The sequence below is a fragment of the Geotrypetes seraphini genome, chromosome 3 (assembly GCF_902459505.1).
Source record: "Geotrypetes seraphini chromosome 3, aGeoSer1.1, whole genome shotgun sequence".
In the NCBI taxonomy this organism is placed as follows: Eukaryota; Metazoa; Chordata; class Amphibia; order Gymnophiona; family Dermophiidae; genus Geotrypetes; species Geotrypetes seraphini.
Genome location: NC_047086.1, coordinates 55283733 through 55302465, shown reverse-complemented (window position 1 = coordinate 55302465; position 18733 = coordinate 55283733). Strand labels below are relative to the sequence as shown.

The 18733-nt window shown below is 41.2% G+C and overlaps 1 protein-coding gene across 5 annotated transcripts in view; it reads left to right on the top strand.

Moving 5' to 3' along the window:
• Positions 1-18733, top strand: part of COL19A1 (collagen type XIX alpha 1 chain) — an 885342-nt gene that overhangs the window by 605706 nt on the left and 260903 nt on the right. For all 5 annotated transcript variants that reach the window (XM_033936698.1, XM_033936699.1, XM_033936697.1 and 2 more), the window contains exons 21-22: positions 12433-12474; positions 16038-16073. In XM_033936698.1, coding sequence (XP_033792589.1) covers positions 12433-12474; positions 16038-16073 — 78 coding nt within the window. The remainder of the gene's footprint in view (positions 1-12432; positions 12475-16037; positions 16074-18733) is intronic.

The window sequence follows — 18733 nt, the reverse complement described above, 5'->3', positions numbered from 1 at the left end:
TGAGAGAGATTTGCATATAATGGAAGTGAGAGGCATGCAAATCTGCTCCATGCATATTCATTAGGGCTATCCTGAAAACCTGATTGGCCTGGTGGTCCTCCAGGACAGGGTTGGGAACCACTGGTTTACACCACAGCGCCAGTGTGGTTAGGAGAAGCCAAAGGGGGTGAAAAAGCTATAAAATAAACCCACCAGGATGTTTGATAAAAAACACCCAATTGGGCAGGAAAATCGAATCAAATTGAAAAACCAATTCAATAGGCTGAATCGAATTGAAATTTTTTTCCTGAATCGGGCAGCACCAGTTTGCACTACTGTCTTAGATTTTAGGATCTGGGAATGGGGACAGATGGCATCCTCAGTACTTTATAATGCAAGTGAAACGAGGATTTGGTCAGACTTTTGAAGGGTCTGCAGAAGAAAAATATTGTATAGGCCGGGGACATGAGACAGCAGGAAATGGGAACTTTGCTTCCTTCTGTTTTTGCAAATGACAAGGCTGAGGATGTCAGAGAGTTCAGTTAAAATATGTGCTTTTTAAGAAAATATAATAATGTGTTTTATAAACTAAACTAAACTAAACCTTAAGTTTATATACCGCATCATCCCCACGGAAGTAGAGCTCGGCACGGTTTACAAGAACTTAAAATGAGAAAGGGTAGGAAAAGGTTTACATAGGTTTATAAATCGAGTGGGAAAGTAAGGGAAAATAAATTACATGTTAGAGAAGAGCCAGGTTTTTAGTTTCTTGCGGAATAAATGGATGGAGCTCAGGTTCCGCAGCGGGATAGTGAGGTCATTCCAGAGACCTGTGATTTTGAAAAGAAGTGATTTTTCCTAGTTTACCTGCATGGAAAATACCATGAAGGGAGGGGAAGGATAATTTTGATTTGTGGGCGGTCCTGGTGGAGTAGGGGTACGAGGAGTTAAAAGAAAGTGGGATTAGGGAAGGAAGGATGCCGTGAATAATTTTAAAAGCCAGGCAAGAGCATTTGAATTGGACTCTGGAGATCACTGGGAGCCAGTGAAGATTGGCCAGGAGTGGGGAGACGTGGTCAGATTTACGTTTTGCAAAAATCAGCTTGGCTGCCGTGTTCTGAATAAGCTGGAGTCTTTGGAGGCTTTTTTTTGTTAAGCAAAGGTAAATGGCATTACAATAGTCAAGTTTGGAGAGGATGATGGATTGGACAAGGATGGCAAAATGATTTTGGCGGAAGAAGGGTCTTGCCTTCCTTAGCATGTGGAGGCTGAAAAAGCATGATTTTGTCAAGGAGTTGAGGTGGTCATTGAGAGAGAGAGAGGAATCGATAATGATGCCGAGGACCTTGCTTGAGAACTCATGGTGTAAGGCAGAGCCTGAGGGCAGTGTGAAGAGGGTGGGCAAGTGTTCTAACTTTGGGCCAAGCCAGAGTAATTTTGTTTTTGATTCATTTAGTTTCATCTGTACCGAGAGGGACCAGAAGTGGAGTCTCCTTATGCAGGATGTTATGTTGTCGTGGAGGTTAGTGAGGTTTTGGTCTGTTTCAAGAAGGACAAGGATATCGTCAGCGTATGTGTATATTGTTTCAAAGGGGGAAAGCTGGAAGAGCTTCAATGAGGACATATAGATATTAAAAAGGATAGGGGAAAGGGGTGATCCCTGGGGGACCCCGCAAGAAGGAGACCAAGGAGTGGACATGGTGCCATTAGAGTTGACAGTGTAGGAGCGAGAGCGAAAACCAGTTAAGAACGGTGGAATCAATTCCTATCTCGGAAAGTTGATAAAGTAGTATGTCGTGGTGGACGACATCGAAAGCAGCAGAAAGGTCAAATTGTAACAGAACAGCGAACTTGTTTCGAGAATGTAGTTGTTGCACCTTTGATATTAGGGAGACAAGGAGGGACTCGGTGCTGAAGCTGGGTCTAAAGCCATGTTGATAGGGGAAGAGAATGGAGAATCTCTCTAGATAAGAAGATAGCTGGGTAGCGACTATGGACTCAAGCAGTTTGGTTAGGAGGGGGATATTTGCTATGGGGCGGTAGTTCGATGGTGAGGAGGGGTCGAGATCAGCTTTTTTCAATAGAGGGGATAGGGCAATGTGTCCCATTTCTGTAGAGAACAAGCCAGATAGTAGGGCAGTGTTTACAAGATTGGTGAGGGAGGAGATGGCCTGCGCAGGAATGTTATCGTAAAGGTAGGATGGGAAAGGGTCTAGGATACATTTGCATGATTTCAATTTGTGACAGAGTTTAGAGATCTGGGATTCGGAGGCTATTTCAAAGGCAGTCCAGGATCTATCAGCAGGGATAGGGTTGGAGTCGTTGGCAGGTAAAGAGTTGTAGGAGATAGTTGGGGGGAAAGAGCTTCTTATGGTAATTATCTTATCGTTAAAAAACTTGGCTAGGTCGTTAGCAGATGGTAAAGAGAGGGGGGTGGTGGAGTCGTTTTTTGAGGTTAGACTACTCCAGATGTTGAACAGAGTACTAGTTTGGTTTTTTGATCTGGTGATTTTGTCACCATAGAAATTTTTTCTTGCTTTTGTCAATACCGTGTTGTAGAACTTGATATTGTTTCTCCAGGATTGTCTGTCAGAAGGGGATTTCGATTTTTTCCATTTACGCTCCAGTGTTTTATAAAGTTTATAAGCATTGCTGGCCTACCCAGTGAGGTGTTCCTAGTGGTGGTAGTGGTGGCAGCGTGTCAATGTTTTGAGAGGAAGAGGAAATTCTGCTGAGCAAACTCCAGGCCCATTTCCACCCACCAGTTAGTCCACTCAACTGGTTCACACACTGAGTGGGTCTTTGGGTATTGTGCCTGGGTAGTTGTTTTGGGATCTCTTCCAGTGGTTTGTCAGTATCTCCTTGTGGTCCAAGGAAGGAAACTTTGTTAACCTTAGCATTGACCTTCAGAATATGTTTGTAACAGCGCTGCTTGTGTGGCATTAGGCTATGTAGTGATCGAAAGAAAAAAACAGACCTTTGCACATTTTTGCACTATATGGTGGGTGTATGGGGAGATTCACATTTCCTGCACAGCTAAGTCCGTGTGAAGTTACCTTGTGCTGTATTTCAAGTTTCAAGTTTATTAGCATTTAATGAATCGCCTATACAAAGTTTCTAAGCGATGTACAAATTAAAAACCATCAGATGGTGGTTACATATATAGTTTTTACACATAGAATTTTTAAAACAAACTATTGACGTTTTAAACAATGGAAAGAGACAAACATGAATAAGAGGGAAAAGAGGGAAAAGTTACAATTCATTGTATATTGAAATTAACAATTAAGGAAAAACACAATAGGGAATAATGGGATTGGAATGTTTATTAGTCTTGGTCAAAATTTAAGGGGTTAATATGAATTATGCTATGTATCAAAGGCATCTTGAAACAGAAAAGTTTTTAAAAGTTTCTTAAAAGTTAAAAGGTCTTTTTCAATTCTAATAAAGTTTGGTAAAGAATTCCACAATGTTGGGGCCATAACAGAAAATATGTTGTTTCTTCTTGTGCCGATGATTTTCAAAGAGGGAATCGATAAAAGATTTGAAGAAGATGAACGTAATGAACGTGATGTACTGTATGGAATAATCATTTTGGATATGAATTGTGGTTCATTAAAAAGTAATGTTTTATATACTAAGAGTATGATTTTAAATGTAATCCGATGGGAAATAGGGAGCCAGTGTGATTTAATCATTAGGGGTGTGACGTGATCGTATTTTTTTGCTTTATGAATTAATTTTATTGCTGTGTTTTGAATTATCTGTATTTGACATCTAGCAAGGTCTCTGTTTGGAAGGAAAGATCTAAGCTTAAAAATGAAGTGGCCAGAAGTTATGGTAAAAGCAGATAGCGTAGCTGGTTTTAAGAAAGATTTGGACAAATTCCTGGAGGAAAAGTCCATAGTCTGTTATTAAGACATGGGGGAAGCGCCTGCTTGCCCTGGATCGGTAGCATGGAATGTTGCTACTCTTTGGGTTTTGACCAGGTACTAGTGACCTGGATTGGTTACCATGAGAATGGGCTACTGGGCATGATGGACCATTGGTCTGACCCAGTTAGGCTATTCTTATGTTATGTTCTCATCTGTAGGGGCCTTTGTTTTCACTTCTTATTTTAATGTATTATTTTTCTGGGAACTTATCAGTGTTTTTTATAATGGGAACAAAAATGGAAGAGAAATAATGTATGTAGAATGGTGGTGGTGGTGGTGGTGGTGGTGGTGGGGGGGGGGGGGTAACAAATTTCTTCAGCTAAATAAGTTTACTTTGGTGTTCAGATGCCAGGCCATTAAAAATGGATATACTAACAGTATGGGATCCCTAGAATAGAGGTTCCCAAACTTTTTAATGTCTCCTTTTTTATACCTATCTTCCTCTTTCTTTCACCACTCCCAGTATCCGCTTTCCTCACATGTTCTTAAGATAAGCCTTGCTATATCAAGCCAAGTTCCTTGGGCAGTCTGCATCACAAGTAGCTGGCAAATACCAGAGTAGATCATATTTTTCACAGTTGATCTGAAATAATGTGATGGCTTTTACTGGTCTTTTCATTCAGCCATCTCCGTTCTGTTCTCCATACTCTCTCTCTTGTTTGTTTTCCTCTGCTTGGGCTATCGGTCCCAATCCTAACTCTTACCCCACTGTTTCAAATTGCCACCTTTCCAATCTTATTCTTATTCCTCCTCTCTTTCTCATGTACCTTGTGAAAAGTCTTTTGTCTCCAACAAGTTTGCCTACATTCATCTTTCTCTCTCATACTTACCAACTCCCAGAGTAATGAACTACTCCTACTAAAAAGACAATGCAGGCAACTAGAAAGAAAATGGAGGAAAAACAGTCAAGATTCCACAACCATGATAAAACAACTACAAACAATACAAAACACAGCCCTAAGATTGGTCTGCTCACTGAAGAAATTCGACCACTTCACAGAGGCATACCACGACTCACATTGGCTCCCAATACAAGCGAGAATACACTTCAAATTTTCCTGCCTACTATTTAAAGCAATAAATGGAGACAGCCCAGCCTATTGGAACAATCGACTAGTTCAATCCACCTCAACCAAACATAGGAGAACCCACACACCATTCACACACCCTCCATCCAAAAATGTCAAAAGAAAAAAAACTGTACGACAACCTCCTAGCCACTCGAGCTGCAACACTCGACCCCCAACTCTACAACCTATTGACCTCGACCACAGACTACAAAACCTTCAAAAAAGAAATAAAAACCCTTTTATTCAAAAAACACATAAAACAGAACTAACACAATCAAAAATGTCCCAAGCATCACCTGCAACGACTCCATATGTACTTCTAATGTCATGATAATTCAGACATAATTTATGTTATGTTATGTTTGGAATAATGGTTATATATATGAGGTTCAATAAAAGAAAATTTTCACTGCCTGCTTCTATTCTGACCATTTATTCTGTTTCATGGTTATTACAAAAAATATTTTTTTTACACAGGGGGTGTGTGTCAAAAAATGATGGGCCCCGGGTGCCACATACCCTAGGTACGCCACTGCCTTGCAGTCTCTTTGCCACATTGAACTCTCTACTCAAAGGCCCTGATTCTGTATAGGACGCCCAGAAGAGGTGTCCTATACAGAATCGGTCCTACACTAAACCCCGATTCTGTAACTGGCGTCCATGGTACAGACGCCAGTTAGAGAATCGGGTTAAATTAGACGCGGCCGCTATACTTATGGCAGCAAGGGATCTCCCTGCTGCAATATCCGCCTGTCCCATCGCCGACAGGGGGATGCCCAATCCTCCTGCCGGAACCCCCTGGAACCCCCCTCCCCCCCAAACTGGTAATCACCGACAGGAGGATGCCCAATCCTCCTGCCGGAACCCCCCTCCCCCCAAAAACTGGTAATCGCCGGCAGGAGGATGCCTAATCCTCCTGCCGGAAAGCCCGACGACCCCCCTCCCAAAACTAACCTCCCTCCCCCAACTAACCTTTACATGTTGGTCAGCTGGACGGGTCTTGCTGCCGTCCAGCCGACGGGCCCGCCTCGTGGAAATGAGACGGGCCCGCCCCTTCCCGGCTCATCCCCGCTAAATCTAAGGCCTGATTGGCCCAGGCTCTAGAAGCCTGGACCAATCAGGCCTTAGGCATAGCGGGTCCGCCCATCCCCACTAATCCTGATTGGCCCAGGTGCCTAGCCAATCAGGTCTTAGATTTAGCGTGGATGGGCCGGGAAGGGGCGGGCCCGTCTCATTTCCACGAGGCGGACCCGTCGGATGGACGGCAGCAAGACCCGTCCAGCCGACTAACATGTAAAGGTTAGTTGGGGGAGGGAGGGGTCGTCGGGCTTTCCGGCAGGAGGATTGGGCATCCTCCTGCCAATTACCAGTTTGGGGGGGAGGGGGGTTCCAGGGGAGTTACGACAGGAGGATTGGCATCCTCCTGTCAGCGATGGGACAGGCGGCCGCGACCACGGCCGCTATACTTATAGCAGCAGGGAGATCCCTTGCTGCCATAAGTATAGCGGTCGCGTCTACTTACAATGTAGACCAGCATTTTGCTGGCCTACATTTTAAGCGTCTCTTCCTCTACTAGGGAGACGCATAGGGCCACCTAGGTTCGTCTAAGGCCTGCCTAAGGCCCTTAGGCAAGCTTAGGCGTCTTGCAGGCCTCCCTAGGCTCCCGGAGGCGCCTTCAATATAGGCGGCTTGCCTGGGGAGCATTTTTTTAAAAAACGTGCATCCCAATTGGCTGATTAGACAGCTGTAGGACGCCTACAGCTGCCTAAAATTGGGACGCACTTTGGAGAATCAGGGCCAAAGTGCCTTCACCTCCACATACACATACACACTCCTTCACTCTCTCCCCAGACTATGGCTGAATACTTCTATTGCAAGGTTCACAAGATTAATCTTGAGTTCTCAATCAAATCCCTTCCACCACTCTTTTCTCCAGTCCATTCTGTCAATCTTCCTTCAATTTGTCACCTTTGCTTCAATTTCTGAAATCACTGAAGAGGAAACTGCACATGTTCTTTCCTCCTCCAAATTATAACATAACTTTATGCTCCTCTGATCCTATTCCTATCCATCTACTCAGCACTACCTCTCCTACTGCCATCCCTTCTATGTCATATCCTCAGTCTTTCTCTTTCCACCCTCCAGTTATTCCTCCATTTCCACTGAATTCAACAAGGTTACTGACTGATTAACAGCTAATAAACTAAAAATAAATTCTCAGAAAACTGCAGTAAAGCTCTTTTCTTCCAGTAACCCCCTTCCAAACCCACCCTGTTTTGCCATGAAAGGCACTATTCTCTCATTCAGTACATCAGCAAAGATTCTTGGAGTAGTATTGAACAATACCCTAACCTTTCATTTTCACATTTGCAAAGTGGTTTCCTCCGCTTTCCTTGCCCTTTGATATATTTGCTTAATTTGTTTCCTCCTCCCAACAAGGTTTCTTATGTATTTGTCTTCATTCTCTAGTCTTCTCTAAGCTCAACTACTAGAACTCTATTCTCATTAGCCTTCCAAATTATCAGAGTCACTAACTACAGCTCATGCAGAATACTGCAGTCAGACTATTCTATCAACATTCAAAATTTGACGTTACCCCTCTCTTAAAAGCCGAACACATTCTCCCAGTTACCTACCGTATTCTCATCAAATATAATATGCTCTCTCTTCAGATTCAGTCCTCTAGTCTTCCTTCTTTTCTGTTCAGTTTCTTGTTCCATATTCCCCACAAAGGGCCAATAATTTCTCCCAACAACACCTTCTGGTGGTTCCCTCCTTCAGACAATTATTCCTAGACATCCATAGAAATTTGTCCATTTCAGTTTTGACTGGTATCCTATGGAATTCACTTCCCCTCTGTCTCTGAACAGAAAGTTCATTTCCCTAAAATTCAAAGTTCAATTAAAGCCCTATTATTTTCACTAGCATTTGGCACCTAGACCTTGTACCATCCTTATGATCAAACCACTTTAAGCTGAAATCTTCTTTCCCTACCTCTCTTATGTTTTTCTCCATCCCTCTTTTTTTGCCCATTGATACTATTGTAAATATTCCTTATGCATTCTCCTATGTGTTTCTCTTATGCCTTGTCTTGGTTGTTGTGCTCATAAGTTTTTATTGGTTTGTTTCCCTCTCCTTAATCTTTTTCATGTAAACTGCTTAGGTTTTAACTTTGTTTTATATTAGCAGTATATCAAATAAACTGAACACTGAACTGAATTCACACTTAGATTACTGCAACTTGCTTCTCACAGGTCTCTTACTAAATCATCTCTCTCCCTTTCAATTCTGCTGCATGACTTATATTCTGCCAATATAGAGAACAAATGAAGTGGGGAAGGGACACTGTTCAAACTGCTGTAAGGACAATCAATTTATTGAAATATCTACAAATTTAAATTACAAATACACATATGTATCAGTGCAAGATGTGGCAAGCATCTAGCAAGTCCCTTGTATATACTGGACCCCAGTCCTTCGGTTATGATGTACACTGGACCCCAGTTTTGGCCAAAAGGCTTTCCTTAGGGGTATAAAGAAAAGCCCAGATTTCAAGAAAAAAAAACAAGTACAGTAGAAAACTTGGTGCAGCATTGGTGCAGCATTTCACAAGATTGCGTTTTTTGGAACATTTGTGCCAGGCAACAAGATTTGTTTAGCGTACACCGCAAGTTACAGTGAGGCTGCAATCAACTTGTAGCCACAGCACTTTTACCCATGCTGCCAGATCGGCTCCTCTTCCTTCTCTTCCCCCAACTCTACCCCCCCCACCCCCCCAAAGTGATCAATGCTAGCTTTGCTCATTTCTTCAGGGGAACGGGTAGGAGGGCATGCAACTTGTCCCTGGATTTATGTGTTTTGTCCAGAGGTGGCCAGAGATGGAGCTTCAGATACTGACTCGGGAAGTCTATTCCAGATAGAAAAGAAGATGTAATTAATTTATAGCCCCACCTGTATTCTAGTTCCTTGGAAAAATTGACAAAAAACAAGCTCCTTCTAATGATATTGCAATAAACACTATCAATTCACTAAAAACTATTTTCAAAATCCATTCAATCAATTCAGTAGTCCATACAAGCAGATCAGTTGACAAAATGTAATGGATCTTCAAATTGCCTATCATACAGCCTTACTGTGGCTTATAGATTCAGCTTTATAGGCTCCTTTTACAAAGCCATGGTAATGATTCCCGTGCAGCAAATGCGACAAAGCCCATTCCATTCCTCTGGGCTCTGTCACATTTGCTGCACCGGGAATTGCTACCATGGCTTTGTAAAAGGAGTACTATATCTTCATGGGTCCAATGGAAAGCAACAAGGCAAGTCCAATGTATGCATAAAAATTTTAAAAAAATACACGTTTACATAGAATTGATAGCTCTAAGTCTAATAGATGCTGGCATTGTCATCTTGAAGCAGGGACATTAGATCATCTTTTATTCTATTGTCCATTCATATTAACATTTTGGAAATCAATTTGGCCCCAAATCAATAGGATGTTAGAAAATCCTGTAGCCTTGACATACGATACAATTCTATTTGGTACTGCAATGAGATCTCAAAGTCAAATTTCATCAAATAACAACAAACTTTTATTTATAATGACTGGAATAGCAGTACAACAAATTACACACAATTGGAAAAATTGTGACAGATTGAACTATAATTTTTGGTGGAACTCAGTTTGCCATATATATAAAATGGAACATACATTTGCAACACAAAAAGGATATATGGATAAATTCAAAAAGATTTGGGGACCATTAACAAAATATTGTAATAATTGAATTTCATTTTCCCATAATAAGAAAATAGTTAAAGAAGAAAGGGAGGGAGGGGATATGGGAGGGGGATTTATACTCTTTATTATAAATTATAAATAAAATATTATTAATAGATGGTATTCTTACATGAAAACAATGTAATAAAGGGAGGGGAAAAAGGTTAATAATTTAAAAAATAATTGATAAAATCATTACAATATATATGTTGTATAACTTTATAAGAAAAATAATTACAGTTATATGATATATAAAATCATAAGAAATATAAGATAAGAAATGTTATGTATAAAATACATTATAGAAATATCAAGTGTATTATTAAGATAATTGTATGAAAATTTATGACACTTGTTGTTAAATGAAAAAAAATCAATAAAAAAAACTTAAACATAAACATAAAAAAAAATTCTTCTCAATCGATGTTTAGGACAATATTTATAAAATTTGTACTTCGAATTGTGTGTCAAAATCGTCAGCTGACTGTGAGAAGCATAGCAGACCAAGTATAAACATTGATAGAGAAACAGGAAAATCTTAACTGAAAATCTTGGCATGAGAAAGATGTGTGCAAAAATGGTCCCTTGTGGCTCTTGCATCACGACAATGTACCAGCTCACACGGCACTGTCTGTGAGGGAGTTTTTAGCCAGTAAGCAAATAACTATATTGGAACACATCCTCCCTACTCACCTGATCTGGCCCCCCAATGACTTTTTTCTTTACCCAAAGATAAAGGAAATATTGAAAGGAAGACATTTTGATGACATTCAGGACATCAAGGGTAATATGATGACAGCTCTGATGGGCATTCCAGGAAAAAAGATCCAAAATTGATTTGAAGGGTGGACTTGGTGCTGGCATCATTGCATATCTTCCCAAGGGGAGTACTTCGAAGGTGACCATAGTGATATAAAGCAATGAGGTATGTAGCACTTTTTCAGTCCTCATATGCGTACATTGGACCTATGATGATATACTGCAGGATCTATAAGTCACAATAAAGTTATGGTATGACTATAAGAGGACAAAAACCCAAAATAAAACAGGGGAAACCAAACCACAAACTCAAAAGCACAGAACCAAAGTGGAATTGTCCCAACCAGAATGGTGCGCACTAAACAAAAGTGTCCTTCAACTCATCTGACAAATCCAAATGCCTTTATTCATCCAAAGCCTCATAAAATTCATCCAAATGACTCAATGACCCAACATGCACATGTTTCGGCCTAACCGGCCTACCTCAGGAGTCTTTTAAGTCTTCCAGCATGGTCGCAGCAATTTTTACTGCTTTACGACTTTTCACTTTAGCAGTCGCATTTTGAGGGTGCGTGTATCTCTGTATTCCATAAGATTTTTCAAAATACAAAAGACTCAAAAGACTCCTGAGGCAGGCCGGTTAGGCCGAAACATGTGCATGTCGGGTCATTGAGTCATTTGGATGAATTTTATGAGGCTTTGGATGAATAAAGGCATTTGGATTTATCAGATGAGTTGAAGGACACTTTTGTTTAGTGCACACCAATCTGATTGGGACAATTCCACTTTGGTTCCATGACTATAAGAGGAAACGTTTGAAGGTCCATTATATTTACCCAACTATATCTGGTTCCTTGGAAAGCACAGTAGAACTGATCTACATCACAGGTTCTGCTTGGAGTCCAGAGAAAAGGATGACAGAATACTCCACCAGGAATTAAGCCATGAATGTTAATTCCCCAGACAGACAAATCTTTACCAAAATCATTCCCCCATTTTATGCAATTGACGTGAGATAATTTATTTATTTTATTTTATATATTTATTTTAAACATTTATATCCTGCATATCCAAAAATCTATGTGGGTTATAAAACAGCACATATACCCCCTTTTACAAAACCGCGGAAGTGTTTTTTAGCACAGGCTGGTGTGCTGAATGATCTGCGCTGCTCCCAACGGCCATAGGAACTCTGGGTGTCGGGAGCAGCACAGACTATTCAACATGCCGGCCTGCGCTAAAAACCATTTTCGCAGTTTTGTAAAAGGGGGGGGTGGGGATAATTATAATTATACAATTCTGTGTGAATTTTATGTGAATTCCTGAGAATCAACGAATCTCTGGCGCATGTCATACCCATTAAATTGGTCAAATATAATCTCATTCACTAGACAAAGAGCAACAATTTTTTTTAGCTGAAGTTGGCCTACTTTGAATTTGATCAAAAATTTTCCTCATGAGTGAATGACTCTGATATATAGATATAGACTTTTTTTTTTTATAGGCAGCCTTCAACAAAAGAAAAGACATACTGGATCTGTTTTTAATATCATTGCTATTCATGATCTATAAATTTATACTATATATAAACCCATCCCACTCTATAATCTTTCTTATTTATACTATACTGTAAATTAAAATATTAACCTGATGCAGTTGTTACTGAAACTTTTATTGTAAACATCAATGCTGCAAAATATCACTTCAATCTCTTCTGTAAAAATATACTGCTGAGCATGGAGATGAAAAGCAAACTATGAGCTTCTTTTACAAAGCGGCAGTGGCGGCTGCTGCGGAAATCACTCTAATGCCCATAGGGATTTAATGGGCATTGGAGTGTTTGCTCTGCAGTATATCCACCATGATCAGGTTTAAAGCCAACTTACATTTTTGTTTCTTTTTATTTTTAGGGGGAAATTGGTCCGATAGGGCTACCTGGCCCATCAGGAATGGTAAGCATAAAATATTGCTTTAATTTGTAGTATATCACTGCCAAATGCCAAAAGGCTAAACTCATTTGCTTTACTGTACTGCTTATGCATCCAAATGTTCGACTTTTAAAACAACCCATTTCATCTTAAATTATTGCAAGTGACATAACTGAATTAATATGTTTCTTTCAAACAAGACAGCATGCTTGAGAATTTGATCTAAAAATAAATGTAAGGATTTTTCTCACTGCCTTCTAAAACTGAACATGGCCAAGACTGTGGGGAAGATTCTCAAAATCCACCATGCCTTTAACAATGGTCGCTAAACCAGTTCCAGCCGGTAAAAAGTGGAAGTATTCAACCGACCAGTTTTCAAAAGGGCTCACCGTGGTCTTTTTCGACCTTCTTGGTATACTCCGACTCTGCCATGCAAATGTATTACAATGAGGTCATTAATATTTAAATGAGCAATCCAGGCGACTCTCTATTATCACCGGATGATTCCCTAATCTCATTATCCTACATTTGTGGGCAAATTTTTCCAGTAGGTCTGAGCTGTCGTAACTTTACTTTCTGATCAGTGCCTGAACGCTGATTGGCTCAGGCATTGACAGGAAAGTAAGGCTTTTGACAGCTCAGACCTGCCAGAAAATTTTACCCTATTCCTCAACAACACCCCCGGCAAGAGAGATGCCCACTCCCACCTTCTGGCGGTGATTCCCACCCCCTGACAACACCTCCCCCCAAGCAAGAGGGATGCCCACTCCCTCCTGCCACCAGTGATACCCACCCCCAATACCCTCCCTGACACCCCCATACCTCTCAGTCAAAAGCTAGCCAAAGAGATGCCTACTCCCTCCAGCTGGCAGGCCTGTCTCTTCAAAATGGTGGGATTTCCCCTCCCTGATGCAACCTGGAATGTACCAAGGAGGGGTCTAAGGCTCTGATTGGCCCTATGGAAGGAGCCTTAAGCACCTGGACCAATCAGAGCCTTAGGTCTCTCTCCAATGCATCCCATAATGCACTGGGGAAGGGAAGGCCCAACATTTTGAAGAGGCGGGCCAACTGGCCAGAGGGAGTAAGCATCCCTTTGGCCAGCCTTGGACTGAGAGGTACAGGGGTGTTAGGAGGGTGTTGAGGGATGGGTATTACTGGTGGCAGGAGGGAGTGGGCATCCCTCCTGCTGGGGGTATTGCCAGGGGGTGTCAATGGGTGGGTATCACCAGTGGCAGCAGGGAGTGGGCATCCCTCCTTCCTGGGGGTTGTTGGGAGGTGTCAGAGGTGGGAATCACTGGCAGCAGGAGGGAGTGGGCATTCCTCCTGCTGGGGGGTATTGTTGGGGGGTGTTAGGGGGTGGGAATCACCAGCAGCAGGAGATAGTGGGCATCCCTCCTGCTGGGATAATGTAGGATAGCCTCTTTCACTTCTATACCCTTAACCAAAAAGCCTTCAGTGAGTTTGCATATCAACTTAAGTTCACAGTGATTGACACATTCTTAGTAAGTCACATTGTGCTAGATTCACAAAGCAAACTGATCGTGCACAGATCGATTTGCGACCCCTTAGCGACCCGATTTCCCTCCAGCCCTATTCACTTATCTCTCTGCCGACCATCCTCCGATTCGTGCATGCAAATGAGGGGAACGGCATGCAAAGTAGGCAGGGACGCAATTAACCTAAACCGTGCAACACCAACTGGGCTGGCCGATCACTCCCAAGCGACTGCTGAGGACTAGTCCCTGAAGACCTCTCTGACTGCCCTGCCTTCTTGCCACCCTGCTCTCTGCCCTATCAGCCCCGATCTCCCACAGCCCTGATCTCCTGCCTACAGCCCTTACTCTCCCGCTGCTCTACTCTTGCCCCCCAGCATGGTGACTTGTTTTAATCCTGTCTCTGGGCTTTTATTTTTTCTCCATGTCTTCTGCTTTGGGGATGTTCTTAAAGCGTAGTGCACCCTTATGAAAGAAGCGGGGAGAAAACATGCTGGCGAAGAAAAGCTTATGCAAATCTGCAGTCTCCAAACAGTAAATCACCGGAGCTTGGATGCAATGCAGAAGGAGAGCGGTGTTGGTGCGTTCCACTTTAAAGCGCGCTTGTGTTTTGTGGTGGAGGGGAACAATTCAGCACAGCATTAGCCATTTCTGTGCCTCTGCCGCCCAGATTAGGGAGAGAAATGCTACAATGCCCCCCACTGTGGTTTTCCATGCTCCAATTTCTTGAAGGCAGGCTTCAGATCATTAAAGAAAAGAAAACAAATTGCTGCCGGCCCTGATGGTCTGCGCATGCGCTGGGATCACTATAGAGCGATCTGGGCAGGCAGATGGGGGCATTCCTCTGATCGCCCCCATCTACATATTGAAATTTCCTGAATTCATCGGACCTGCCCTAAACGGGCCCGATCAGGCAGGTTCGTGAATCTAGCCCATTGTCCTAATGTTCACTTTTATTTTTCTTTCTTTCTTAGTTTATATGCATATCTCGAAATCCTAAAGATGTGCATACAAATTTCATTTAATGCCAATTACCACTAACTGATTATTAGTACCTAATTACTGATGCTAATTGGTACATTAACCAAACTGTGTATGCAAATTGGGTACACGCCCATATTTGCACATGCAATTGTGAGTACAAGAATTAGGGTGAATACTTCCACAACCCTGTAGCATAATAGACTTTTCAAGAGAAAGCTCCAGGATGGACTCTGTTATGAAACATCCCAAAATGCTAAAATGGATGTCCATGTGCTCAAAATGCCCAAATCTCGATTTCACAAAGGTAGGATTTGAACATCTGACACCTCCTTATGTCCAAATAGCTAAGGGATATGTTGGAGGTATGTTTGGATGTCCACAACATGCCCCCATAACTGAGTACAAGCTTTGACTCAGGAAAAGCCATCCAGGTTAGATCTTTGCATCTATAAAGGCAGCAAACGCTTACTCAGAAAGAACTAAAAGTACTGTTTCCACTTTTGCATTTTTTGGAAGTGTTCTTCCACATTTAATTAACAGAGGGTATCCCCATGTTATTCTATTGAGGACCCCTTACACAGATGTTCCGGCAGAACATGGCCCATATTGGGTTCTTTATTAAAGTTTGGATGTAAAATCCACTCTTGGAGGCCCATTGAGCTTTCTTTGCCTTCTCTGGATATCATTAACTCTAATTAGAAAGAAAAGCTGTCCATATTATTCTGTGTTTAGATGTCACAGTGAGATTTGTATTCCGCATCCTCTGGCAACAGATTCCATAGCTCAGATGTGCACTATGTGTTTATATGTACTTTATATGTTCTTTATATGTACTTTATATGATTTATTTTCATTCTACTAACTGATAACTTATAAAATTTCTTTGTTTTTTTGTTATTGGCGAAATTGTAGCCCAACACTGAGGGTTGGCCAAAATGATGTTCTTTAATTTATTATTGCTAACTGCATTATATTTAAATATATATTATTTTGCTCCCTGGCACTGTGTGTTCAATAGCTTTTAAAAGAGAAAGTATGATTGCACTTATGTGTGATATAGCAACTTAAATTATAATACTTATATTTATACTGGTTTGTGCTCTTTTACAGGGTGAATCATTTTCAAAAGGGGAAAAGGGAGATCTGGTAAGGAATGGCCTCAGTATTTTAATATAAATTATTATAAAAACATAGCATAAGAGTTGCCATACTGGGACAGACCAAAGGTCCGTCAAGTCCTGTATCCTGTTTCCAACAGTAACCAATTCAGGTCACAAGTACTTGGCAAGATCGTAAAGATTAAAACAGATTTTATATTGCTTATCCTAGGAATAATCATTGGTTTTCCCCAAGTCCATCTTCATAATAGTTTATGAACTTCTCTTTTAGGAAGTATCCAAACATCTTTTAAACCCTGCTAAACTAACTGCTTTTACAACATTCTCTAGCAACGAATTCCAGAGTTTAATTACATGTTGAGTGAAGAAATATGTTGTCTAGTTTGTTTTGAACAAACTGTGATTTGGGTTATTCTTCCCAATGTGCATCACTTTGCATTTGTCCACATTAAATTTCATCTGCCACTTGGATGCCCAATCTTCTAATTTCCTAAGGTCTGCCTGCAATTTTTTACAATCTGCATGCGTTTTACCAACTTTGAATAGTTTAGTGTCATTTGCAAATTTAATCACCTCACTCGTCGTTCCAATTTCCAGATCATTTATAAATAAGTTAAATAGCATTCCATTGTTTATTCTCCTCCTTTGAGAAAAATGACTATTTAACCCTACCCTCTGTTTTTTATCCGATAACCAATTCCTAATCCACAACTGAACTTTGCCACCTATTCCATAACTCTTAAATTTTCTAAGGAGCCTCTCATGAGGAACTTTGTCAAAAGCTTTCTGGAAATCTAGATACACTACCTCAACTGGCTCACCTTTAATCGCACATTCATATAAGTCAGGCAAATTGGCGAGGCAAGATCTCCCTCAGCTAAATCCACGCTGACTCTGTCTCATTAAATCATGTTTATCTACGTGTTCCACAGTTTTATTTTTTATAATTGTTTCTACCATTTTGACCAGAACTGAAGTCAGGCTTACTGGTCTGTAATTTCCCAGATCTCCCCTGGAACCCTTTTTAAAAATCGATTTAACATTGGCTATCCTCCAATCTTCAGTACTACAGACAATTTTAGCGACAAGTTACAGATCATTAACAGCAGATCAGCAATTTCATGTTTGAGCTCTTTTAATACCCTGGGATGTATACTATCCTGTCAAGGTGATTTATCACTTTTTAAGTTGTCGATTTGGCTTAGTACATCTTCCAGATTCACCAAGGTTTCTTTCAGATCCTCTGCATCATCACCCTTAAAGACTGAAGCAAAGAATTCATTCAGTCTCTCCACTATAGCCTTATCCTCTCTGAGCACCCCTTTTGCTCCTTGATCATCCAATGGTCCCACAGGTTTTCTGCTTCTGATGTACCTAAAAAAAATTGTTAAGAGTTTTTGCCTCTTTGCAAGTTTCTCTTCATATTCTTTCTTAGCTCTGCATCTAACTTGCCAGTGTTTGTGTCTCTTCTTATTTTCTTCATTCGGATCCTTTTTCCATTCTTTAAAGGATGTGTTTTTCGCTCTAATAGCCTCTTTCACATCACCTTTTAACCATGCCGGCTCTTGTTTCCTCTTGTTTCCACCTTTGCTGATACATAGAATATATCTGGTCTGGGCTTCCACAATGGTATTTTTAAATACATGCACGCGTGGTTTACAATTTTAACTTTTGCAATTGATCCTTTTAGATTCTTTTTAACCATTTTCTTCATTTTATCATAGTCGCCATTTAGAACATTAAATACCTCTACAGTAGATTTCTTTTGCGATGTCACTCCCAGTATCAGCTCAAATTTGATCTCGTTATGATCACTGGTTTCCCAGCGGAGTCAACACAGTTAACTCCTGTACTATGCCTTGCATTCCACTAAGAACCAAATATAAAATAGTTCCCCCTCTTGTCGGTTCCTGCACCAGTTGCTTCAAGAATTAGTTATTTATGACGTGTAGGAATTTTACCTCCCTAGCACTCCCCGATGTAACATTTAACATTTAACTCCCTAAACATCCAGTTTCAATAGTATCCTTCAAGGATACCTCACACCGAACCATCCACTCCTGGGTGACTGTTGGGTTTCCCTTGCATCTCAGTTTAAAAGCTGCTTTATCTCCTTTTTAAACATTAGTGCCAGCAGCCTGAGTCCATCCTGGTTAAGGTGGAGTCCATCCTTTTGGAACAAGCTCCCCCTTTCCCAGAAGGTTGCCCAGTTCCTAACAAATCTAAATCCCTCATCCCTGCACAATTGTCTCAACCATGCCTTGAGACTTCGGAGCTCTGCCTGCCTTTTGGATCCTGTGTATGGAACTGGGAACATTTCTGAAAATGCAACCCTGGAGGATCTAGATTTCAGCTCTCTACCTAAGAGCCTAAATTTGGCTTCGAGAAACTCCCTCCCATATTTTCCTATGTCATTGGTACCTACATGTACCAAGATAGCTGACTCCTCCCCAGCACTATCTAAAATCCTATCTAAATGATGTATGAGGTCCACCACCTTTGCACCAGGCAGGCAAGTGACAAGACAATCCTAATTCCCACAAGCCACCCAGCTATCTAAATGCTGTCCTAACCCTTTACCACTGGGCAGAAGCCCCTGGAGACACATCTTCAGTGCGAGATGATATTGGCCCTAGCTACAGGATTATTTCCTACTTCACCAGTGTGATGCTGTCTCCTACGAGGCAG